The sequence below is a fragment of the Phyllostomus discolor genome, chromosome 8 (genome assembly GCF_004126475.2).
Source record: "Phyllostomus discolor isolate MPI-MPIP mPhyDis1 chromosome 8, mPhyDis1.pri.v3, whole genome shotgun sequence".
Lineage (NCBI taxonomy): Eukaryota > Metazoa > Chordata > Mammalia > Chiroptera > Phyllostomidae > Phyllostomus > Phyllostomus discolor.
In genome coordinates this window covers 113,922,272-113,940,746 of record NC_040910.2, presented here as the reverse complement: position 1 = coordinate 113,940,746, position 18,475 = coordinate 113,922,272, and the positions used below count along the sequence as shown (strand labels likewise).

General features: G+C 66.5%; 1 protein-coding gene across 1 annotated transcript in view; it reads right to left on the bottom strand.

The window, feature by feature from the left end:
• The window catches only part of BAHCC1 (BAH domain and coiled-coil containing 1), a 54,166-nt gene extending 36,071 nt beyond the window's left edge, over positions 1 to 18,095 (bottom strand). The window contains 2 exon segments of the mRNA XM_036034252.1: positions 13,799 to 14,204; positions 17,912 to 18,095. Of these exon segments, the coding sequence (XP_035890145.1) occupies positions 13,799 to 13,976 (178 nt within the window). The 5' untranslated portion in view covers positions 13,977 to 14,204; positions 17,912 to 18,095.
• Positions 18,096 to 18,475: the final 380 nt, after the last annotated feature.

Genomic DNA, 18,475 nt, shown 5'->3' with positions numbered 1-18,475 from the left:
GGGAGGGAGTGGGAAGTGGTGGGCGGCCCCCCCCCACTGGCCTGGCCCTGGGGGGCCGCGGGGGCACCCGCCCAGAAACATGAGGCAGTCACGCGGGAAGCCGCTCTTGGCCAGCCCAGGAGAACGTTCCAGAAGCCGCGGTTGGCCCAGGAGCAGCGCCTCTAGGGCCATAATAGGGAAACCGTGGTTGCCAAGCCACCGGCCCCGGGGACTGGACGATGACAGGGGCCGGGCCCCACCAGCCGCAGCCCAGAATTAATAGAAGAAAAGGAAAATCGGATATGCGTCTGGTTCTTATTAAAAGGGTAAATTTGGCCCTTGGGCGGGGGGCGGGGAGGGGCCGCCCCCGGACTCTCTGAGAGTGACTCACAGGCCGGGTGGGGGTGGGGGCGGGGAGGGGCACCCAGGCAGCCAGCGAGCGGGAGGGCGGCTCCCCCCCCCCCCCCGCCCCCGCCAACTCCTCTTCTTCACACCTCCCGGCTCTCCTTGCTGTCCCTGGCTGCTGGCCAGCACCTCCCCTCCTGGACACTGGAGGCGGGACTGACGGACGACAGCCACAGTGAGAAGCTGAGCACTGGCACCGGCAGCCCCGCCCCCTCAAGCCCCTCCCCCCACCACCCCGGGGTCAGCCTGCTGCGGGGGGCCGCCCTGGCCGGGACCGGGGACGCTAGCTCATGCGCACACTCACGGGAACGCAGGCGCAGGGACAGGCGGGCGCCTCAGAGAGAGAGGCCATCTGGGGGTGTCCGCCCACGCTCCTGCACCCCATTCCCTGGACCCAGGCCCCACACTCTTGAGCTGACCCTGGACGTGCCCCTGTCTTGGCGGTGGGCGGCCGGGAAGCGGGCAGCCGGGACAGGGGCGCCGTGTCCCCTGCCCGCACCAGACAGCCCCCCGCTCACGAGGTCCGGTGTGGCCTGGCCGCGCCAGCACAGGCTGGGCCCCCGGAGCCGGTCCACAGGCAGGCCCTGTGCCCGTGGGCGGGGGGGGGGATCGCCCTGCTGGCTGGGTCTTCCCCAACCGCGGGGTGGGCCCCGCCGCACACGGCGCCCTGCACGGCCGGACGCTCTGGTGGCAGCCGGTGCGTGCGGTCTTCACCCCACCAGCCCCGCAGCCCGGACACCGGGGCTGCACTGGCCGAGCTCCAGGGCTGGCCCAGCGGGAGAGGCTGGGGGCGGGGGGCGGGGGAGGCTGGTGCTGGTGGGGGGCCACTGGGGCACCCCCCATCATGCCGATTCACCCACTTCTTGTCCGTCTGTCTGTCCTCGAACCCATGCTCTCCTCTAGCCAGCCAGGGCCCCAAGGCACTGAGCACCCACTGCCCCCTGCCACAGCGGGCCAGGGGCTGGCTCAAGACAGACCTCCCGCCCTCAGGAGTGCGCGTGCCTGGGGTGGGGGGCCCCAGGCAGGGGGCCTGAGGGGAGGGTGGAGGAAAGCCGGGGTCTGCGCACGGGAGGCCTGGCGCACGAGGAAGCATCCGTCGTGAGAAGCTCGGGAAAGGCGGCCGGCGCGCGGGGCCTGAGCTGTGACAGGAGGGAAAGGGATTCCGTGGGGGGAACGCTCTTGACTCCTCACAAGACCTCACGGCCCAGCGGCGGGGTGGGGGGGTCTGGGGGGACGCCGTGTGGACGGGGACCCGGCAGAGACCTCCGGCCGCCACCCCCCCGTCGGGCTCCCGGGGGCCACCCTCTGCGTCCCACCCCGGGCGACGCAGGCATGCCGCCCTCCCCCTCCCAAGCACTGAGATGACGACTGTGCTCGCATGGACACCCCGCGAGCTCGGGAAGAGAGAACACGGTTCTCCGAGGTGACGCCGTGTTTCTGGGAACTCCCGCGGGGGCTGGCTTCTGGGGCGAGGGAGACCGCACCCCACAGGTCCGGGGGTCCCCAGGGCGCAGGAGCAGCCCTGAGGCAGCAGGTGGTGGGGGGTGGGGGCCAGACCAGGGGCGGCAGGGGCTGGGTGGGGCTCAGGGCAGCCCAGCAGGAGCTTCCCTGCAGAGACACGACCCTGGTACCCAGCCTTGTGCCCCGCGAGCCCCCCCCCACTGCAGGAGGGCACGGCCAGGGCTGGGGGAGGGGCTTGTGTCTCGCCGTGCTCCCAACGGGACCCTCCGCCCCCTGCACCCCATCTGCCCGGGGGTGGCGGGTGGCACAGGACTAGCCAACTGAGGGCCTGAGGACCGACGCCTCGCCCTGGTCGCATGGGGGCTCCGAGCGGATGCCCTGTGCAGAGACGGCCCCGCAGCTCCAGACGGGGGGGGGGGCGCCCCGTGCCTGCTGGTTCACTCAGCACCCCACCCCCGACCTCCAGGGTCGGGAGGCAGAAAGGCGCGCCGTGTCCCTCTGGCCTCCTGGTCCCACGGCCAGGCCCAGGGCCAGCTCCCCACGCCCCAGGGCGACCCGGGGTCCAGCGGCGCTGCCCGGGGGCTGCCCTGGATCTGCCCGAGCTGCCGGCGGCCGGGGGCGGGGGGTGGCGGGGGATGCCCAGGTGAGCCCAGGGCACCTGCCGACCTCGCTGGCACGGGCAGCAGGCGCGGGAACGGAGCTGCAGACGGAACGGCACAGCCATCGCGGACCCCCAGCCCCAGGCCGAGCCCTGAGCCCGCCCGGGACTGGAGCCCTAACTGAGCTCCTTCATCAGACGGACAGGCAGGTGCTGGGTGTCCGCGGTGCGCCGCGGGCTCACCCACCCTCACCCACCCTGACCCCGGGCCGGCCTTCGGGCTGAGGAAGTCGCGGCTGCCAGGCACCCTTGGGCTCCCTGTGGCCCTCTGGCCCCGAAGCTGTCCTGAGGCTGACTCCCTGGCCTGCTGGGGGCACGCCCCGGGGCAGGGGCCCATCCCGCAGGGCGCGAGGCAGCCCTGTGCGGCTGCGGGCAGGGCCGCCTGGCAGGTGTGGGAGTCTGCATTTGTCTGGCCAGCCCCGGCTGCACGGGCTCTGGCCAGGCTTCCAGAGGGGACAGGCGGGAGTGGGGTCCCTGGTGAGGAAGTGATGGGGGGATTCGGGAGAGAGGAGGGGGACCGAGCTGGACACGAGGGGTCCAAGGCTGAGAGGCTGGGAGTTGTCAGTGGTGTCACCCAGCCACACGAGGGGCGACGGGGAGGGGCGGGGGAGCCCTCCAGGCAGGGAGAGGACAGGGGCTGCCGAGGGGACCTGGGTTGCTCGGCCCGTGGGGGCAGCCAGTCTCAGGAGGGGCCCCGACGGACCCTGTCCCGGGCCCCCCCCCGTGACCTCCGAACCCCAGGATCCGTGCCTTTATGTGACGTGAGACCCCCCCCCCCAGACTTGCTTCTGTGAGCGGGTTGTGGCTGTCTGGCTCGCCACCCAGCGGAGAGGCCCCCGACGAGGGAGGCTTCGTCTCCGGCCAGCCAGGGCCCGAGGCCCCACTGGTGGCCGAGCGGGGGCAGGGCCCCCTGCAGCCGAGCCTCAAGGCGCCCGCAGCCCGACAGACGCCCGGACCCGCCCGCGCTCCACCGGAGCGGCGAGACGATGAACGCCGGCCGCTCTCAGCTGCTGAGTGCGGGGTCGTCTGTTACCCGGCCGCAGCTGCCCGGTACACCCTCCCCCCGCCCCATGGAGCCGCGTGCGGGGCCCCACAGGGCTGACCGTGTCGCCCAGAGCAGACGGAGAACCTTCCGGAAGGTGCCAGGAGGACCCGGCGGAAGTCAGCTACTTAGGGAGCAGGTCTGCGCCCGCAGATGAGTCAGAAAACCGGCCGCGTGCGTGTGAAATCCCCCTCACCGCCCGCCCCCCCCGGACCGCGGGCTCCCGACCCAGGGACACAGACGCACAGGCACGCCCCCACCTCCCACCCGCGGAAGCCGGCTCCCCGCCAGCCAGGCCCTCGGTCACGGCCGGGACCAGCAGGCGCGGGGACCCCTGCTCTGCCCTTCCTCTCGCTCCGCGTGCTGAGGGCTGTCTCCCCGTGGCCCGCCCGGGACCTTGCGGACGGACGGACGGACGGACGGACCGCCTTGGGTCTCAGCGTGTGTCTGTCCCCAGGCCCGCGCAGGCCGCGGGCTCGGGGACCGGCCGTGGGCACCGCCCCGGCGTCTCGCGGCGTCACCTGCGTCCTCGCATGTGGGGCTTTTTAAGGGTCTGCGTAAAGATGCATTATGATTTAATTTAGATTTAATTTTAATATTAATTTAAAATAAATTAAAAGCTTATTTTTAGGACACCCAAAGGGACGCACAAAGTCTCCAGAAGGGGACCGGCTTCAGGCAAACTGGCCCGGCCTGACCCCCTGTCTGGGGTGGCCGTGGCCCCTGGCCAGCCGATGGGACAGGGCGGCGGCCCCACGGGGCCGAGCGGCAGGCCCCGGGGGACTCGGGCGTCCGGTTCCTCTCCCCCTCTGACCCACGAGGGTGTGGGGGGCCCTGCTCATGGGCCAGGGACGGGCACCTGGGTCCGGCCCCTCTGAGCGCGAAGGGCGGCCCCTAGCACACGCACCAAGGCCAGCGGAAGGCCACTGCCCGGCGGGGGCAGGATGTGAGCTTGTGCTGAGAGGGAAGCCTGGCTGGGCCTGCAGAGGCAGAGGTGAGGGGTGGCGAGGGCGCTGGCAGGAAAGGATCTCGGTGAGATGGGCAGGCTGGGTGGGGGCAGTGGGGGCGGGGGGGTGTGCAAACGTTTGGAGGGGGGGCTGCCCAAAGCTCTGGGACTGTGACGGACTTGTAGTGCGGGCTCCCCCCGGGGGGCAGGCGGGTGGGGGGCCTGGAACCCGAGACAGCCACAGAGGGCACACACCCTGGACCCGCCGCCTGGGGGACACCGGCACCTGTGCGGGGCTGCCCGAAGCCCACCTGGGCCGCCGAGCTGACCTGTTTGGGAGGCCAGCACACAGGCCGGCCCCGGCCCACGGGTGACCGGGGGGGGTGGAGGGAGGGGAAGGGGGAGGGCCGGTGCTGCCCTCCAAGCCCCCCTGGCCACCTGCGCTCCTCAGGCCCTGAGCCAGCGTGGAGAGCCACGGACCCCTCCCTGGGGTCTCCCCTGCCCAGCTGTCCTCACTGAGCTCCACTCTCGTCGGCCTGAACCGACCGCAGGCCTGGGCTCTGGAGACTGCCTGGGGTCAGTGTCTGGGGGTGCAGGGGGGTTCTGTGTGGGCCTCTTGGGCCTGCCCATGCCAGGGGAGAGCTGGGGGCCAGGAGGGGTCCCAGACGGGGGGGGGGGGGAGCGGGAGGCGAGCCCCAGGTGCCCTCCCTCCCAGCTGGAAGCCAGAGACTCCAGAGAGGAAAGGGGTGCTCACAAAAGCAGTCCTTTCCAGAGGCATCCGCCCGGGGGTTCGGTACTTGCCTGCCGGCAGCACCCCAGGGTGAGGGCCCCTGGAGGACCTGGAGCCTCCCCACCTCCAGCCACCTGCTGGGTCCCCCCGGGTGTTCTGCCTCTGACACCAAGGCCCCCAGGGCCCCCAGAACCTTGGAGCAGGGCTGGTCTCCACCCCCGAGAACCCCAAGACACCCCCGGGAGCTCCCACCTCCAGCCCCAAGGCTCCCAGAAGCCGGGGCCCTGCTCCCTGACTCCGTGTCGGGCCGAGGCCTCGGGACTGCAGGACATCTGGACAGACAGCCTAGAGCAGGGCGGGGGACTGCCCCAGGGGGGGTGCAGCCCCTGGCTCCCCACGGGCCTCTCGGCCCAGCCCCTGTCCTCCCGACGGCATTTCCCCAGAGCCCTCGTCGCCCGTGTGGGGGTGAGGCCACAGAGGAAGACCAAATGACTCTCTTCACGTCCACAGGCCAGGCGTGCCACCCAAGCCGGGACAGGCGCCTGTGCCCTGAGGCCCTGCCGTCCGGGGTGGCTGGGCCCAGCTCTGGGGGGGGGTTGCTAAGGGGCCAGAACAAAGACAGCCCAGAGGGGGACCCTGCAGTCCCCGGGGAAGGTGGTGAGTCGGGGAAGGGCCCCCCCCACCAGCACGGTTGGGGCAGCCCACGGGCTGGGGGGTGGGGCAGACTGCCGGGTGCTCGGGGCCGGGAGGGCGTGCAGTCGGGAGGCGGGACAGGGAAGGAGGGTTGGCGTGGGGGCTGGGGGCTGGGGGCTGGAGGGAGCTGCACTGTCCACCGGGCGTGCAGAGCGAGACTGCTGTGGGCCCGGGACCCCCGGGACCCCCGCTGGGATGAGAACCCCGGTTGGGCCAGCCACCGCGCAGGCTGGGGGCTGCCCCAGGAGGGGCGGGGCGCACCAGCCACAGTACTTGGGGAACTGCAGGGTCATCGGGAGGGGGCTGAGCTGAGGGGTGGCAGGCTCCGGGGAGGGAGACCCAGGGGGAGGGAAGCAGGGGTGAAGGCACCTGGTGTTGGGGGGGCTGACCTGGGGGGCAGGCGGGGCCGGGGGGAGGCTCTCCTGTAGGAATTCCACGTGGGGGCAGGACTCGGCCGCCTGGGCGGGTGCTGGGAGAAGGCCAGCCCGGGGTGGGGGTAGCCCCAGAAGGAGTCCCGTCTGGACCTCGGGAAGCCAAGGCGGGCGGCTCAGCAGCGGCCAGCCCGGCCCCGGGGGGGGGGGGCGCCCCAGCCGTGCCGCCGGAGGCCACCGGGGACCTCGGGCTCCCCTCCAGCAGGCAGGCAGGAGCCGGGGGCGGGAGCAGGTGGCGGGAAGTGGCACGGACCGGAACTCACATGCCCAGGCTGGGCGGGCCGGCTTCCCCGAGGGTGGCCGCGCCGCGGCTCCCGGGAGGCCAGGGCGAGTGAGGGCCTCCCGAGGGTGGCCCCGCCTGGCGCGAGGTGCGTCCTCTGGGCTCGTGGGAGCCCCGCCGGCACGCCCACTGCTGGCCTGCGGGGAGGTCGGGGTCCGCAGGGTGGACTCGGCCTCTGCCCACGAGAGGGTCGGCCGGGGGGGCTGCCGTGAGACGCTGGGCCTCCACCGACGGTGCAGCCCTGTCCCCACCCCGACACCGCACGGCCCCCCGTGCCTTCTCCTCGCCCCTGTCCGGCTGTGCTCCCAGCACTGGGGGGGCCCTGCCAGGCCCGGTCTCTGATGGGGGGGCTGGGACGCCCACCCCCTGGAGCTGCCTCTGGAATTCCCGGGGAAGAGAGCCCCCAAAGGTCGAGCGAAGGGACCCCCGAGACCTGCCCTCTCCCGAGAGGACGGCCGCTGGGCAGGTTGGTTCTTGCTTCCTAGACCAGAGCGGGCGCTCTTCCCGGTGGGGGCGGGGCACGGAGGAGAGGCCACCCTGGGGGCCTCCGTGGGCAGCACCCCATCCTCTGCCGCCCCCTCCCCACCGCTTCTGGAAATGCCCAGTGGGAAACCGGCCCCCGCACCCAGGGGCTGCCTGGCCTGGCCTCCGGCTGCAGGCCCTCGGCGGGCACCCCCAGCCTTGAAAGTCTTTTCCTCTAGATACTCGACTCTCCGTCTGGGGGGGCCTGGAGGCAGGGAAGGGGCGAGGCCCCCAACCCACCTGTTTGTTCCCTCTTCCTCCCCAACCCCCCCGTCAGGATGAAAACAAAAAACAAACAAAACGCCCCACCGCTTCCTGGCTGATCCGGTCTGGAAGCCAGGGGCCGGACAGCTGCAGCCGCCCCAGACGCCGCCGGGCTGGCTCCGGGCCGGGCACCGGGCGCTTGCTTCTCCCCCCACCCCTGGGCCTGCCCGCTGCACCCCCAGCAGGGCGGGCGCCCCCGCCTCGGAGCCCCCACCCGGTCCCCACGGGTCCCCAGCCCCAGAGGCCGCTGCTCTCGGGGCCGAGGAAGGCGGCAGTGTGACGCACCACAGCCAACGGGGCACCCGCTGGCAGACAGGCCCGTGTGGTCTACGGGGTGCATCGTCCCAGAAAGCCGTCAGCGGGCCCTGCCGCCCCCATGCCCGTGGGCTCCCAGGACTCGCTCCCTCCACGCCCCCGGCTGCCGGCCGGGCCGGTGTCTACCACACGTCGGGGCTGGTTAGATTCTGTCGTCGGCCCCCAACGGCAGCCCCAGAGGCCGAGGGGACCGTGGAACCCCGGGAGCCAGTCCCCCATCGACCAAACACACAAGGCACAGGCCTGCATCCGGAAGTCACAGCAGGTGGCTGGTGTAACGGGATGAGGGCCTTCCAGGAGGGCGCCCCCCCCGCCCCCCAAGGCTGCGGGCAGCGGGGCTGTGAGGCCCTTCTCTGTCTGGTCTTTCTGCCCCTGGAGCCAGCCCCCGCCCCAAAAGGGCTTCTGTCCTGGGGGGGGACTCACTGCTGTTAGGGACCAGCCCGAAGTCGGGTGGGATGGGCGCGGGTCACCACACATCAGTACAGAGAAAGCCACTGCTGGGGAGGATGTGAGGCTGGGAGGGCCCCCCAGAGGTTGTGTGGGGGTTTTCTCGTGGGACGCCCCACCCGACACACCAGCCCTGATGATGCCCTGCACAGTCCCGCGGCCCCTCCACGCTGGCCCCCCGAGGGGGTGCCCGGGGCCCTCTGAGGAGGCGGCCCTGAAGGAGGGCACCTTGCTGGGCTGAGATCAGGGGGGGTGCTGGGCCCCCCCCCCCCCCACTCTGGCCGTGCCAGACGAGGCAGCCGCCACGCGGGTCTCTTCTGTGGGGCGTGGGCGCCCATATTCTGATATTTATGGTAGGGAGGGAGCCAGGCGGGGCCCGGAGGCCTCTTCCGGGAGGAAGGGCAAAGGGGCGCTGGGGGGGCGGCCACCAAGGCCCCTTCCGCTGCCCGGCCGGCCGGCCGGAAAACACTCCTTCCCAGGGGCCCTGGCTGACCTCCATCTGTGCTTGGGAATTCCCAGCTCAGGGCTGGTCCCAGGCTCAGACCCTGGAGCTAGACCAGGGCATTCTGGGAAGTGTAGTCCTCTGGGAGTTAGGAGGGCCCTCAGATAAGAGGAGGGGAAGGAGACCAGAGAGCAAGGGGCTCACCCTGACCCTAATCCCAGGGTGGCCACTTAACATTCCTGGGAAATGGCTGAACTTAGACATGCGCTGCCCCCAAGGACGCCAGCCAGCCAGCCAGCCCTGAGATTCCGGCCTCAGATCCCGCCCAAGGCGGCTTTTCTGAGCAAGCCGCCTGGCGCTCTTATTTTGGTGGGGAGACCCAGGCCAAAGTGCCACCCATCCCCACCCCCGTGCCTACTCCTGTGCTCCCGTCTGCTACCCCCAGACACCAGGAAAGGGAAGCACCCACGGGGACAGGGGTGTGGCCTGCAGGCTCCCGGGAGGCTGCGGCACATCCTGGGCTCGCCGAGTTATTTGTGCTCACAGCCTGCTCTGGTGACACGCTGACAGCGAACGTCCTATCAACCTGCTGGAGTGTATCTTGATGGTTGAAACACGCTCTCAAAGGTGTAGGGTCGTTTATCAAATTAAAGTAGCCACGCCTTGCCTGTCCTTGCCCACCCCCCGCAGCTCCCCTCCTTCTGCTCTTCCTGCCCCGGCACCCAGACCCTGGTCCTGGGGAGGAGGGTGCCACGGCCCACGACCGTAGGGACCCTTGACTCGGGGACCGCCTCCCCACCCCGCCCCAGGCCAGGGCAAGCCCACTAATCGCCAAGAAGTGACAAACGCCAGAAGCCCCACCAATTAAATTTAAACTCATGCAAAGCTCAGTGGCTAGTAAATTATTATTTTTATTAGCTTGAACCAAGTTCCCGTAAGAGAGAAAGTCAACTTGCTCCCATGAATGGCTCTTGTATAATTTATTTAACTCCGAGCTCTTTGCCAAAGCCCGGAATATTTTTAGCTCGTTCTGTTGTTGGATTTGGCTTTTTTATGTGTGTTTCGGAGGGGTATTTTTAGCCTCATCCATGTTATGCTAACAGCCTCCTGTGTGTTGTGTCCTGTCTGTGCGGGCTGCTGAACCCTGTCTCGCAGCCGCCGCCGCCGACGACGAAGATTTCTAAGAATAACTGGGAGCGTCGGGGGGTGCCGTGCTTCCCAGGGGCAGGGCGCTATGGGCACAGGGCCACTCCCTGCCTCGCTGGCTACTCTGCCTGCCTTCTCACGTGACCGGGATATTCCTATAGGAAAATCCTCCCAGGCGTGATCAGATACGGGGGCAGCCCAGGGCCCACGGAGGGAAAAAGCCACATTCCCAAAGCGGCGCTGGTGGGGCGGGCCCAGGAGGGGCTGGCTCCCCGGGCTGGCTAGGCGCTGGCAGTGGCTTTGAAGCCCGAGTTGTGCCGCTGACGGAGCAGGATGGGTAGAGAAGCTTCGGAAAGTAACTCTGTTCACACCTACTTAATGTTGGTAACTGTTGCAGAAACACTCCATCGCGTCACTGAGTTAATGAGGTATTTACGAAAATGTATTTTTTTTCCTTTACAAAAAAAAAAAATCACACGGGAAGGAGGGGAAACCTTTGATGGGGTCTTTTCACACTAGGGAATTATCTTTTTTCTCCTCTCCTGCGCTTTTCGTTCTGAGATTGGCGGGTCCCAAGCACATGGGGAGGAAAGGAGTCCCCAGCGGTCACCCACCAGCGAGGCCGGCCGCCCTGTTTACTCCGACGACACCCCCGGCCCAGGGCGCCTGGCTGAGGGCCGGGCCATTTACACCCCAAAGGAGACAGGGGAAGGGGCGGAGAGGAAGACCCAACCCACCGCCAGGCCGCTGACACCCGGCTGGGACGGCCCCTCCGCCTTCCCGGTGCCTTCCTCGGGGGAGACCCGGGGGTTCTCGGAGGCTCGCCCCCTACGGGGGGCGCGCGCGGCGCCCGCCGGGCGGAGGCTTGGACGCGGCCCTGGGGGGCGGAGCCGCCGGGCCTCTCCCGGGGCCGGGCTGCCTCCGCACGAAGCGCGCTCCGGAGAGGCGTGCTCCCCGCTCGCTCCAGGCAGCGCTGCCGATGGAAAACCTCGGGCGGGTGCGCTGTTGATTTTCCTTTTTTCCCCCCTTAGATTTCACAGCTTTGCCTCCGGACCATCTGTATTAGAGACAAAATCTAACGCTGCACTGAGAAGAACGACTCCAAACACTGTAACTGCACCTTTCGGTGGCAAGGTTAGGGGAGCAGCCCTTCCCCAGAACGCCCTGCAGCCGGGGCAGTTTCATTTTTCCAGAAGCAGCAGGGGCGGCCCTGGAGCCCGCCGTCCCACCGGGGTCCCTCCGGGTGACCTTGGGAAAGGCCCTGGGTGGGGGCAAGGCAGAACGGAGGGGCAGCCGGGAGGGACGAAGACCCCTGGCCCAGCCTGGGAGGACATGCCAAGGCCGAGAAGTCCTCAGGGGCCCAGCGCTCCGTGTCTGGGGCTGGACCCGGCTCCCCTGCCCCAGCTGGGCCAGCGGGAGGGAGCCCGGAGCAGTTCTCCCTGCAGGGAGCAGCCCGAGCGGGGAGGGGCCGGGCTGGGGCGGTGTGGCCCGCACACCCTGGGGGAGGGGAGGAACCCCCCCCCTAGACTGACCATTTGGAAACCCCGCACACGGAAATGTAAGAGCAATTTTTAACTTAGTTACACTTTTGCCCTCTCTAGACTAGATCGTGTATAGATACAAAGCAAAGTGATGGGGGTACAATTTTCTTCTTCTTTTTTTAATGATGCAGCTAAATTTTAGAAACCCACATGATATTCTGGCTTTCGCTCATTTCGAAAGTCTGTTCCGGTGGCAGATGTTTCTCTCCGGACGCCCGCGTGGCCAGCCTTCCCACCGCAAATGGGTTGGACCTCGCCAAGCACAATAGGTCTCTCAGGTCCCCCAGGGGGTGGGAACGGCCTCCAGGAGCAGGGGACACGTGGCCCTCCAGCCCCCCTCGGAGGGTGCCCTCCAGACCTCCAGCGCCCTCTAGAGCCCCCCCCCCGCGTGAGGGAGGGGTAGGCCGTAGGGAGGGTCTGGGCCAAGGACACGGACCAGGCAGCACCCACCCGATTTCCCCAAGCCCTCCGTGGCCCACGCTCCGAGAACCACGTGGTCAAACTTGCAGTGAGCAAGACAATGGTCTGGGCCACCGCGCCACGTCCCCACCTGACTCGAAGGTGCCTGCTCGGAAACCGGGGCCAGAGGGGACATGGCGGTGGGCCGGGACCAGGCCAGGCTGTGGGGGCTGGTGAATAGGGAGGGGGCCTCCGGTCTGGCCGAGCCTCCCCAGGGGACGGCCCCAGCGTGCCTGTGCACTACCGGGAAAGCTTGGGGGTCAAGGGCCTTGCAGACCCTTGCTTTCAGGCGCCGGTACCTGCCAGGCTAGAGGGCAGGGGTGGGGGCGAGGATGCAGCCGCTCCCTCCCCACCCCCCAACCTGCAGGCTCAGCCTTCCCGCCGGCCTCCCGCAGAAGGGGCTGGTAGGGGAGCTGTGGCTCTGTCCCTGCAGCGGCCAGGAGCCCCCACCCACAGCCCCCCAGGGTGGGCTGAGCTGGGTGGGCAGCACCACCAAGGCAGGGGCAGGAGAGATACCACCCCGGGGACAGCCAGAACAGATACATTTAAATCACCAGCTGCCCTGGTGAGTACTTTTTCTCTTTCGAGAGTCACCAGTCTAGAGGAGGAAGAGGAAAGGGAGGGAAAGGAGGAAGAGCAAGGGCAGGAAGGAAGGGCAGCCCCTCGGAGGTCCGCTCACCCCGGGCACGAACCCCGAGGCCGGCCGGGGGCTGTCCCCTCCGCTCCCCGCCAACTTCTGGAACTTCCTCACGTCTGTCGATGCCAAAAGCCCACCGGTCATTAAGCAAGGTCGCCCGCGTTCTCATTTTAGGAAATTCTTGTGTTTCTCTCTGACCGCCTTTCCTTCTGACGCTTCCCCTTCTAGCCCGACTCTGCCATCCGTTTTAATTCACACACTAATTGTAATCCCATTAAAGCAGATATAATTTTATTAGTATTCACAGTTCATCAAGCTAGCAATAATAACTGTTACTGCCAAATTAACAACAACAAAAAGAGGCAAACATTTCTGATGTTTAAAACAAACTGTAACCAAAGGCAAGCCAGCCTTCCAGGGCGACCGCGGGGTCCCCATGCGCGCGCCGTGCAAACTCGTGGGGCTGGCCAGGGACCTCCGGGAGCTCGGAGAGGTAGCTGCCCTTTCCTCCCTGCCCCCGGCCCGCTCCTCTTCTGTCCTAGCTCAACCGTAAAATCAACGCCCCCCCGGAGGAGGACTGCTCCGGAGGCCGGGGTCAGCTCTGCCGTGGACCCACCCTCTTGGGGAGGGGTTCCGAGAGGACTGGAGCTAGAGGCCGCCCGCGCTCTCTCTCTTACAGCAAATTGATTCCGCAACTCGCCTGCACCGAAATCCCGCCGCGGCCGCGCCTCCCCCAGCCGAGCCGCCGGCGCTGCGCTCCCCCGGGCCGCGCACTGGCCACGCGGTGCCCGGCTTTAGCAGGATACCAGAGGCACTTGTTAAAGCAAAAGCATCCCCTGCAAACCCATTCTCGCCCTGACACTTCAAGGCTTTATATAGAAACAGGATTTGCTCGTCTGACACCGGCAGTCCCTATTAACGCTTACCCCCGAGCACACCGCCCTAATCCGCGAGGCCGCAGCGCGCCCCGCGCCCCCCGCCCAAGTCACAACAGCCGTTTTGTTCCCCACAGAAAGTGCCTCGTTGTCCCAGCCCCGGAATGTCTTAAGGATGTGAATGCAGAATGCAGAAATGTGGTTTCCGCGGAATTCAGTTCTGCAAAGAGGGGTGGGGGAGCGTGGCAGGAGGGTAAAGGCTTCGTTTTTTAGCTAGCTCTGGGGCTGCCTCTCGGAGACCCCGGGGGGCCCCCGGGAAGGCCGCTCTAAACCGCGCTCTCCGTCTCCGGAGTCGCCGGGGAAGCGCTCCGCGCTGGGGCTGCCACCAGTGCCAGAGCAGGGAAATGAAACCAAAGGCTTCTTCGCAAACGCTTGGAGGAGAGGAGGGGCGTGCGCCTATTCGACCCCGACCGTGTCCACCCCCCGCAGGGCCTCCTCTCCCGCGCCTGCCCGGCAGGCACTGACCTGTGTGCGAAGCCATGGGCAGCGGCGATGGGAAGTACTTTCCGGGCTGGAAGTGTGCCCCGGGCTGCGCGGCGGGCCCGGCCGGGGCCAGGCGAGCGGCGGCCGCGGCGCTTCGGTGGCCCAGGCTCCCGCGCTCCGACAGCAGATGCGGCGGCGGCGCGAAGTCGCGGCCATCCATGCCGGGCCCTGGCCCCGGCCCCGGCCCCGGCCCGCCGCCACCTCCTGGGAGCAGCGCGGCCGGGGCCCGGGGGTGGCTTGGCGCGCGGGCGACGCGCCGGCGGCGCGGAGGAGGTGGCGTCCGGGTCACCGGCGGCGGCGGCGGCGGGACCGGTCAGCACGCCGGTGGACTGGGCTCGTCGGCAGGCGGCCGCGCGCGGAACCGGCGGCCGCCGTGCGGGTCCATAGTCTGCAGAGGCAAGCAGAAGAGACTCGGTGACTCGGGGGCTCGACTCCCCCGGGGGTCCCCGCCCCGCCCGCCCCCCCGCCCGCCTCCCCCCTCCCGGAGGCTCGAGCCCGGGCCAGGCCCCACGTCCAGGCCGGAGCGCTCCGTGCGTCTCTCCGCTGCACGCTCACGAGCCCGGCGACCCGCCACCCCGGTCCCCGCAGGCACACGCACCGTCCCGACCACGCTCTACCCGGAGCAGCCGGGGGAATCCAGAGCACCGCTCGCCTCTTCCCCTTCGCGTCCCCGGGGGTCCCTGCGGCGAGGGCACCGTGGCGAAAGGCTGCTGGCTCCGCGGGGTGATAAAATCCCAAATCTGCGAAGCCATCACGCGCGCACACACGCGCACACACACACAAAAACTCACTCGCACGCACACCCTTTCCCCTCCCCCGCTGCCCAGAGGTGTCTTGGTGGAAGGGACTGGGGTCCACGCTCTCTTTTTTCCTCTCCCCTCACTGCGAGGTCCAGCTTCTACTGCATTCCGCATAACTGAATAACCATGCTAATTAAGCGAGTAATTTTATTGATTGTAACTCAAGAGTTTTTTTATAACCTTCCGTTTCTCCCCTTTCCCATCCCCCCATGCGTTTTTCGGCCCATTCTTTTGAACACACTGTCCCCCCAGCTCCAACGGGACCAGGCCCCCATTCTGCACACCCGGTCATGAAGGACCCTGGGCTAGGTCCCCCGAGCCCCTGGCGTTTGCGCCTGCCGCTGGAGTCACCTGGGCAGCCGAGCCGCAATGCCCGGCCTGCTGTCCCCCCGGAGCTGCCTAGCGAGGCTGGAACAATCACCCCACCCCCCAATCAGATTCGCCCAGGATCAACCGCTGAGGATTGGGGGCTTTAGGCGGTGGGGGGGGGGGGGATACTCTGAGCACCAGAAATTGTTCTCTCTCCCCCAAACACCCAGATCAGCCACGGGGTTTCTCCCTTCAGTGCCTGCCCGGGGTCGCGGAGCGGCGCCGGTCTCCATGCGGCCAGGCGGCCGGGAGTCACGGGGTCTGTGGCGCCCAGCTCGGCCCTCACAGGCTCGGCCAGGCTCAGCACAACCTTCGCCCTCACCCACGTCCCAGCAGACCCCCGACTTCCGTCTCCCCCCCCCCAGGGCCTCATAAAAACGCCCCCACCTCCCGTCTCTCCCACCCCCGCCCAAAGCGGAGAGCCCACTCCGAGACTACGCTGGACAATTTCAGACGCTTGGGTGCGGAGCAAGGGGCACAAACCGGAGGACTGGGCGCCGGCGTGGGCCTCTTTGATTTCGCGGGCTTCTCATTTCCTAGCTCTCCATCGTTCTGTTTCCTATCACTTCCAACAAAAGGGAGGTGGATAGGCGCAGTGGTCCTAATTGTGAACTTTGCAGAAAATCTTTTTTTTTTTTTTTTTGCCGCCCACCGTGACAACAAAGCGATTAAGATGTTTTCCATTGCGCGGATACCATTTTAAATTGCAATATTTAATGCTATGGGTTCTACAACGTCTGATTAACAGACGATTTCGTGTTTGATTTCATCTATAACCCAAAACATAATGTATTAAGTGAATACATATTTGCTCAGCTGATAAGCTTTTTTCATATTTATTCGGAGAGCTTTTACACTTTAAATAAATGAGCCGGGCCCTACACAGCGTCCTCTTTGTCTCCGAACTCCACACAAAGGGGTTTGGGGCTCGCTCCCCTCTGGGATCGCCCGCTCTCTCCCGGGTCTAACAAATAACTCGGTCGCCGCCGCCTGGGCCTGCACTGCGAGCTCCAGGCCGCCAGGGCCGCAGCGAGGCGGGAACCGAGGTTCGCGGGGCGGGACAAAGGGAAAGAAGAAGGGGAGGGAGGTCCGGAGCCTGCGGCTTCAAAGACGCCGAGGACCGGGGGGCTGCACGCGCAGGGGTCGTGTGCACTACCCTTTTGTTTTGTGAGGTTTCTTGTTTCCAGTAAGAAATTCAAAAATTGTCCAGAAAGCGTGAGCTGCTCCGATTCTCGGGACGCGGGCTCGGCTGCCAGCAGCAATTTTAACCTCCACCTCCCGCGGGCGGATCGCAGGCTGCACTGACCCCTCCTCGCCAGCCTGCCTGGGTTTTACGCAAACTAGGAATGTATTATTGTGGCCCGTCTGTGCCGCTGCGATTCTCACTACGTTGGAGGGGGCTTTTCTTTGTGTTCTTCGCTCCCGGGGAGAGGCCGCGCCGCGCCGCGCCTCTCACAGCGCCAGCACGCGGCTCCCGAGGCCTGCGGAACCCAAGCAGGACAGGGAGCCGCGGCGGGGACGTGAGGGCGCAGAAGCCTGGGCCCGGAGCCCGAGAGTCCTAGCGCTGCCACCCGCGGGTCCCAGGGCTCCGAGCGCGCCCCCCCCCCCACGAGGCCGTTGCAAAGGATAACGACGCAACTCCGGGTTGGGCCGACCTAAGGCAGGAAACAGACCGCAAGCGGCGGCGGACAGGAGGCCTGCGCCCGCCAGATAATCGCTGACAAGGGCATTTTCGTAAAGAACCGAATCTCGAAACCCGAGCTCTTCCCTGGGGGAGCGGGGCGCGGTCCTGGAGCCAACCGTTCCTTCTTCGCGTGGCTCGTGCACTCCAGGATGTGGGATCCCTTAGGTCTGCTTTGATTTTAACTTATGCGCCTCAAAACCCGCCCTCGCTTCGGGATCCCGCCGAGGACGGGGACTTCTTTCCGTCCCACTCCCCTGGCGCCATCTCCGGGCGCTCGGGTGCCGTGGGGCCTGCAGGCTGGGCTGGGGGCTAGGCACACACCCGAGGTCGGCTGCTCTGGCGCCGCCGAAGAACCCGCTCTCTGCGAAAAGGCCGCCCCCCACATACACTTCTCGAGAGAAGATCCAGGGCTGGGCTCGCGCCGTATCCCTGCGCACCCCGGGTGCACCCGCCGGCAGACCCCGCCTTGCGGGCCGTGGCTCGAGCCCCGCACGCTGTCCGGAACGCGCGCGGCGAAAACGCCCGGCCGCGCTGGCTTCGCTCAGCCCCCTCCTCCATCATCACCCCCCACCCCGAAAAAATATTCTTTAGTGGATTAGGCTCTGGAAATCGAAACCCGAAAAACTCGCCATTATCCGTCCGCGCCCCGCACCCGGCCGTAAAGCCCCCTCTGGTCAGTTGCTGGGGCCGCCTGGGCCACCAGGAGCCGGCTGATTCCCCGCACCGCAGAGCGACCGGGTGGGGCCGACCCAGACTGCTTCGGGGAGGGGAGCAGGGTGGGGATGACAAACAATCGGGGTTCGTTGGTGGTGCCACCGGAGCCGGCACGCGCCGGCGGCGTCCCGGACCTTGCAGGCTGTCAGCCCGCAGCCGCCCGCGCGGTTCGCGCGGTTCGCAGCCTGACGGTCCCTGTCCTGTCTCGATTATTTATTTTTAATGCTGTGTGTCGATCGAGACAACAAGCGCTCAGAGCAAAGCAAGGACGCAATGGGGGGGGGCATTTTAAACCGATCGATAAGATTTTTCAGAGGCAAAAAATCGCTCTTACATATTGTCCATCTTAAAAAAAAAAAAACCCTGCTCGACATTATAACGGATTTTTTAAAAGGGAAGGTATATATTTCTTAACATCACAATCCTGACTTTCTCTTGCTTAAAAATGTAAATCCCCAAAGCAAAAAAAAAATAATAATAATAACAAAAATACAAAAACAAAAAATGAAAGCAATTTCAGTTACTTACTGGAGGCTGTTTCCTGGATACAATTGAATGCAATACAATTAAACCAGTAAATGTGACTTTGTTTTGTATTCCTATTGGTATTTTCAATGTGCTGACTGTTGCACTGTAAATGCACCGCTTCCACAACAACGACTCTAGCGAGCCCATCCAGAGCGGCTCTCAAACCTGCAGCCCGGCGCGGCGAGCCACAGGCCCTGCATACTAATAAGCTCGTGCCACTCAGACCCGAGCAGCCAGAGCGCTGATTGGCCGCGCGTCCCTCCGCGGCTGGGAGCTCGTGCCACTCATTCCGCGTAAACAGGCCTCCCAATAGGCTGGCGCCGGGCCAGGGAGCTGCCAATCAGGGAGCAGCAGGGCTACTACCGAGCCCGATGGCGCTTAATTCAAGCCCGGCGACTGCGCAGCTTCTCTGCGCAGATCGTAGCTGCTGAATGGGAATGTGGTGGTGCAGGGCGGGAGAGGGAGCAGGGGCGAGGGGGAGCGCGTGTCCGCGCCGAAGGGGAGGTATTTATTTATTTATTTATTTATTTATTTATTTATTTATTTATTTTATTTATTTTTAAA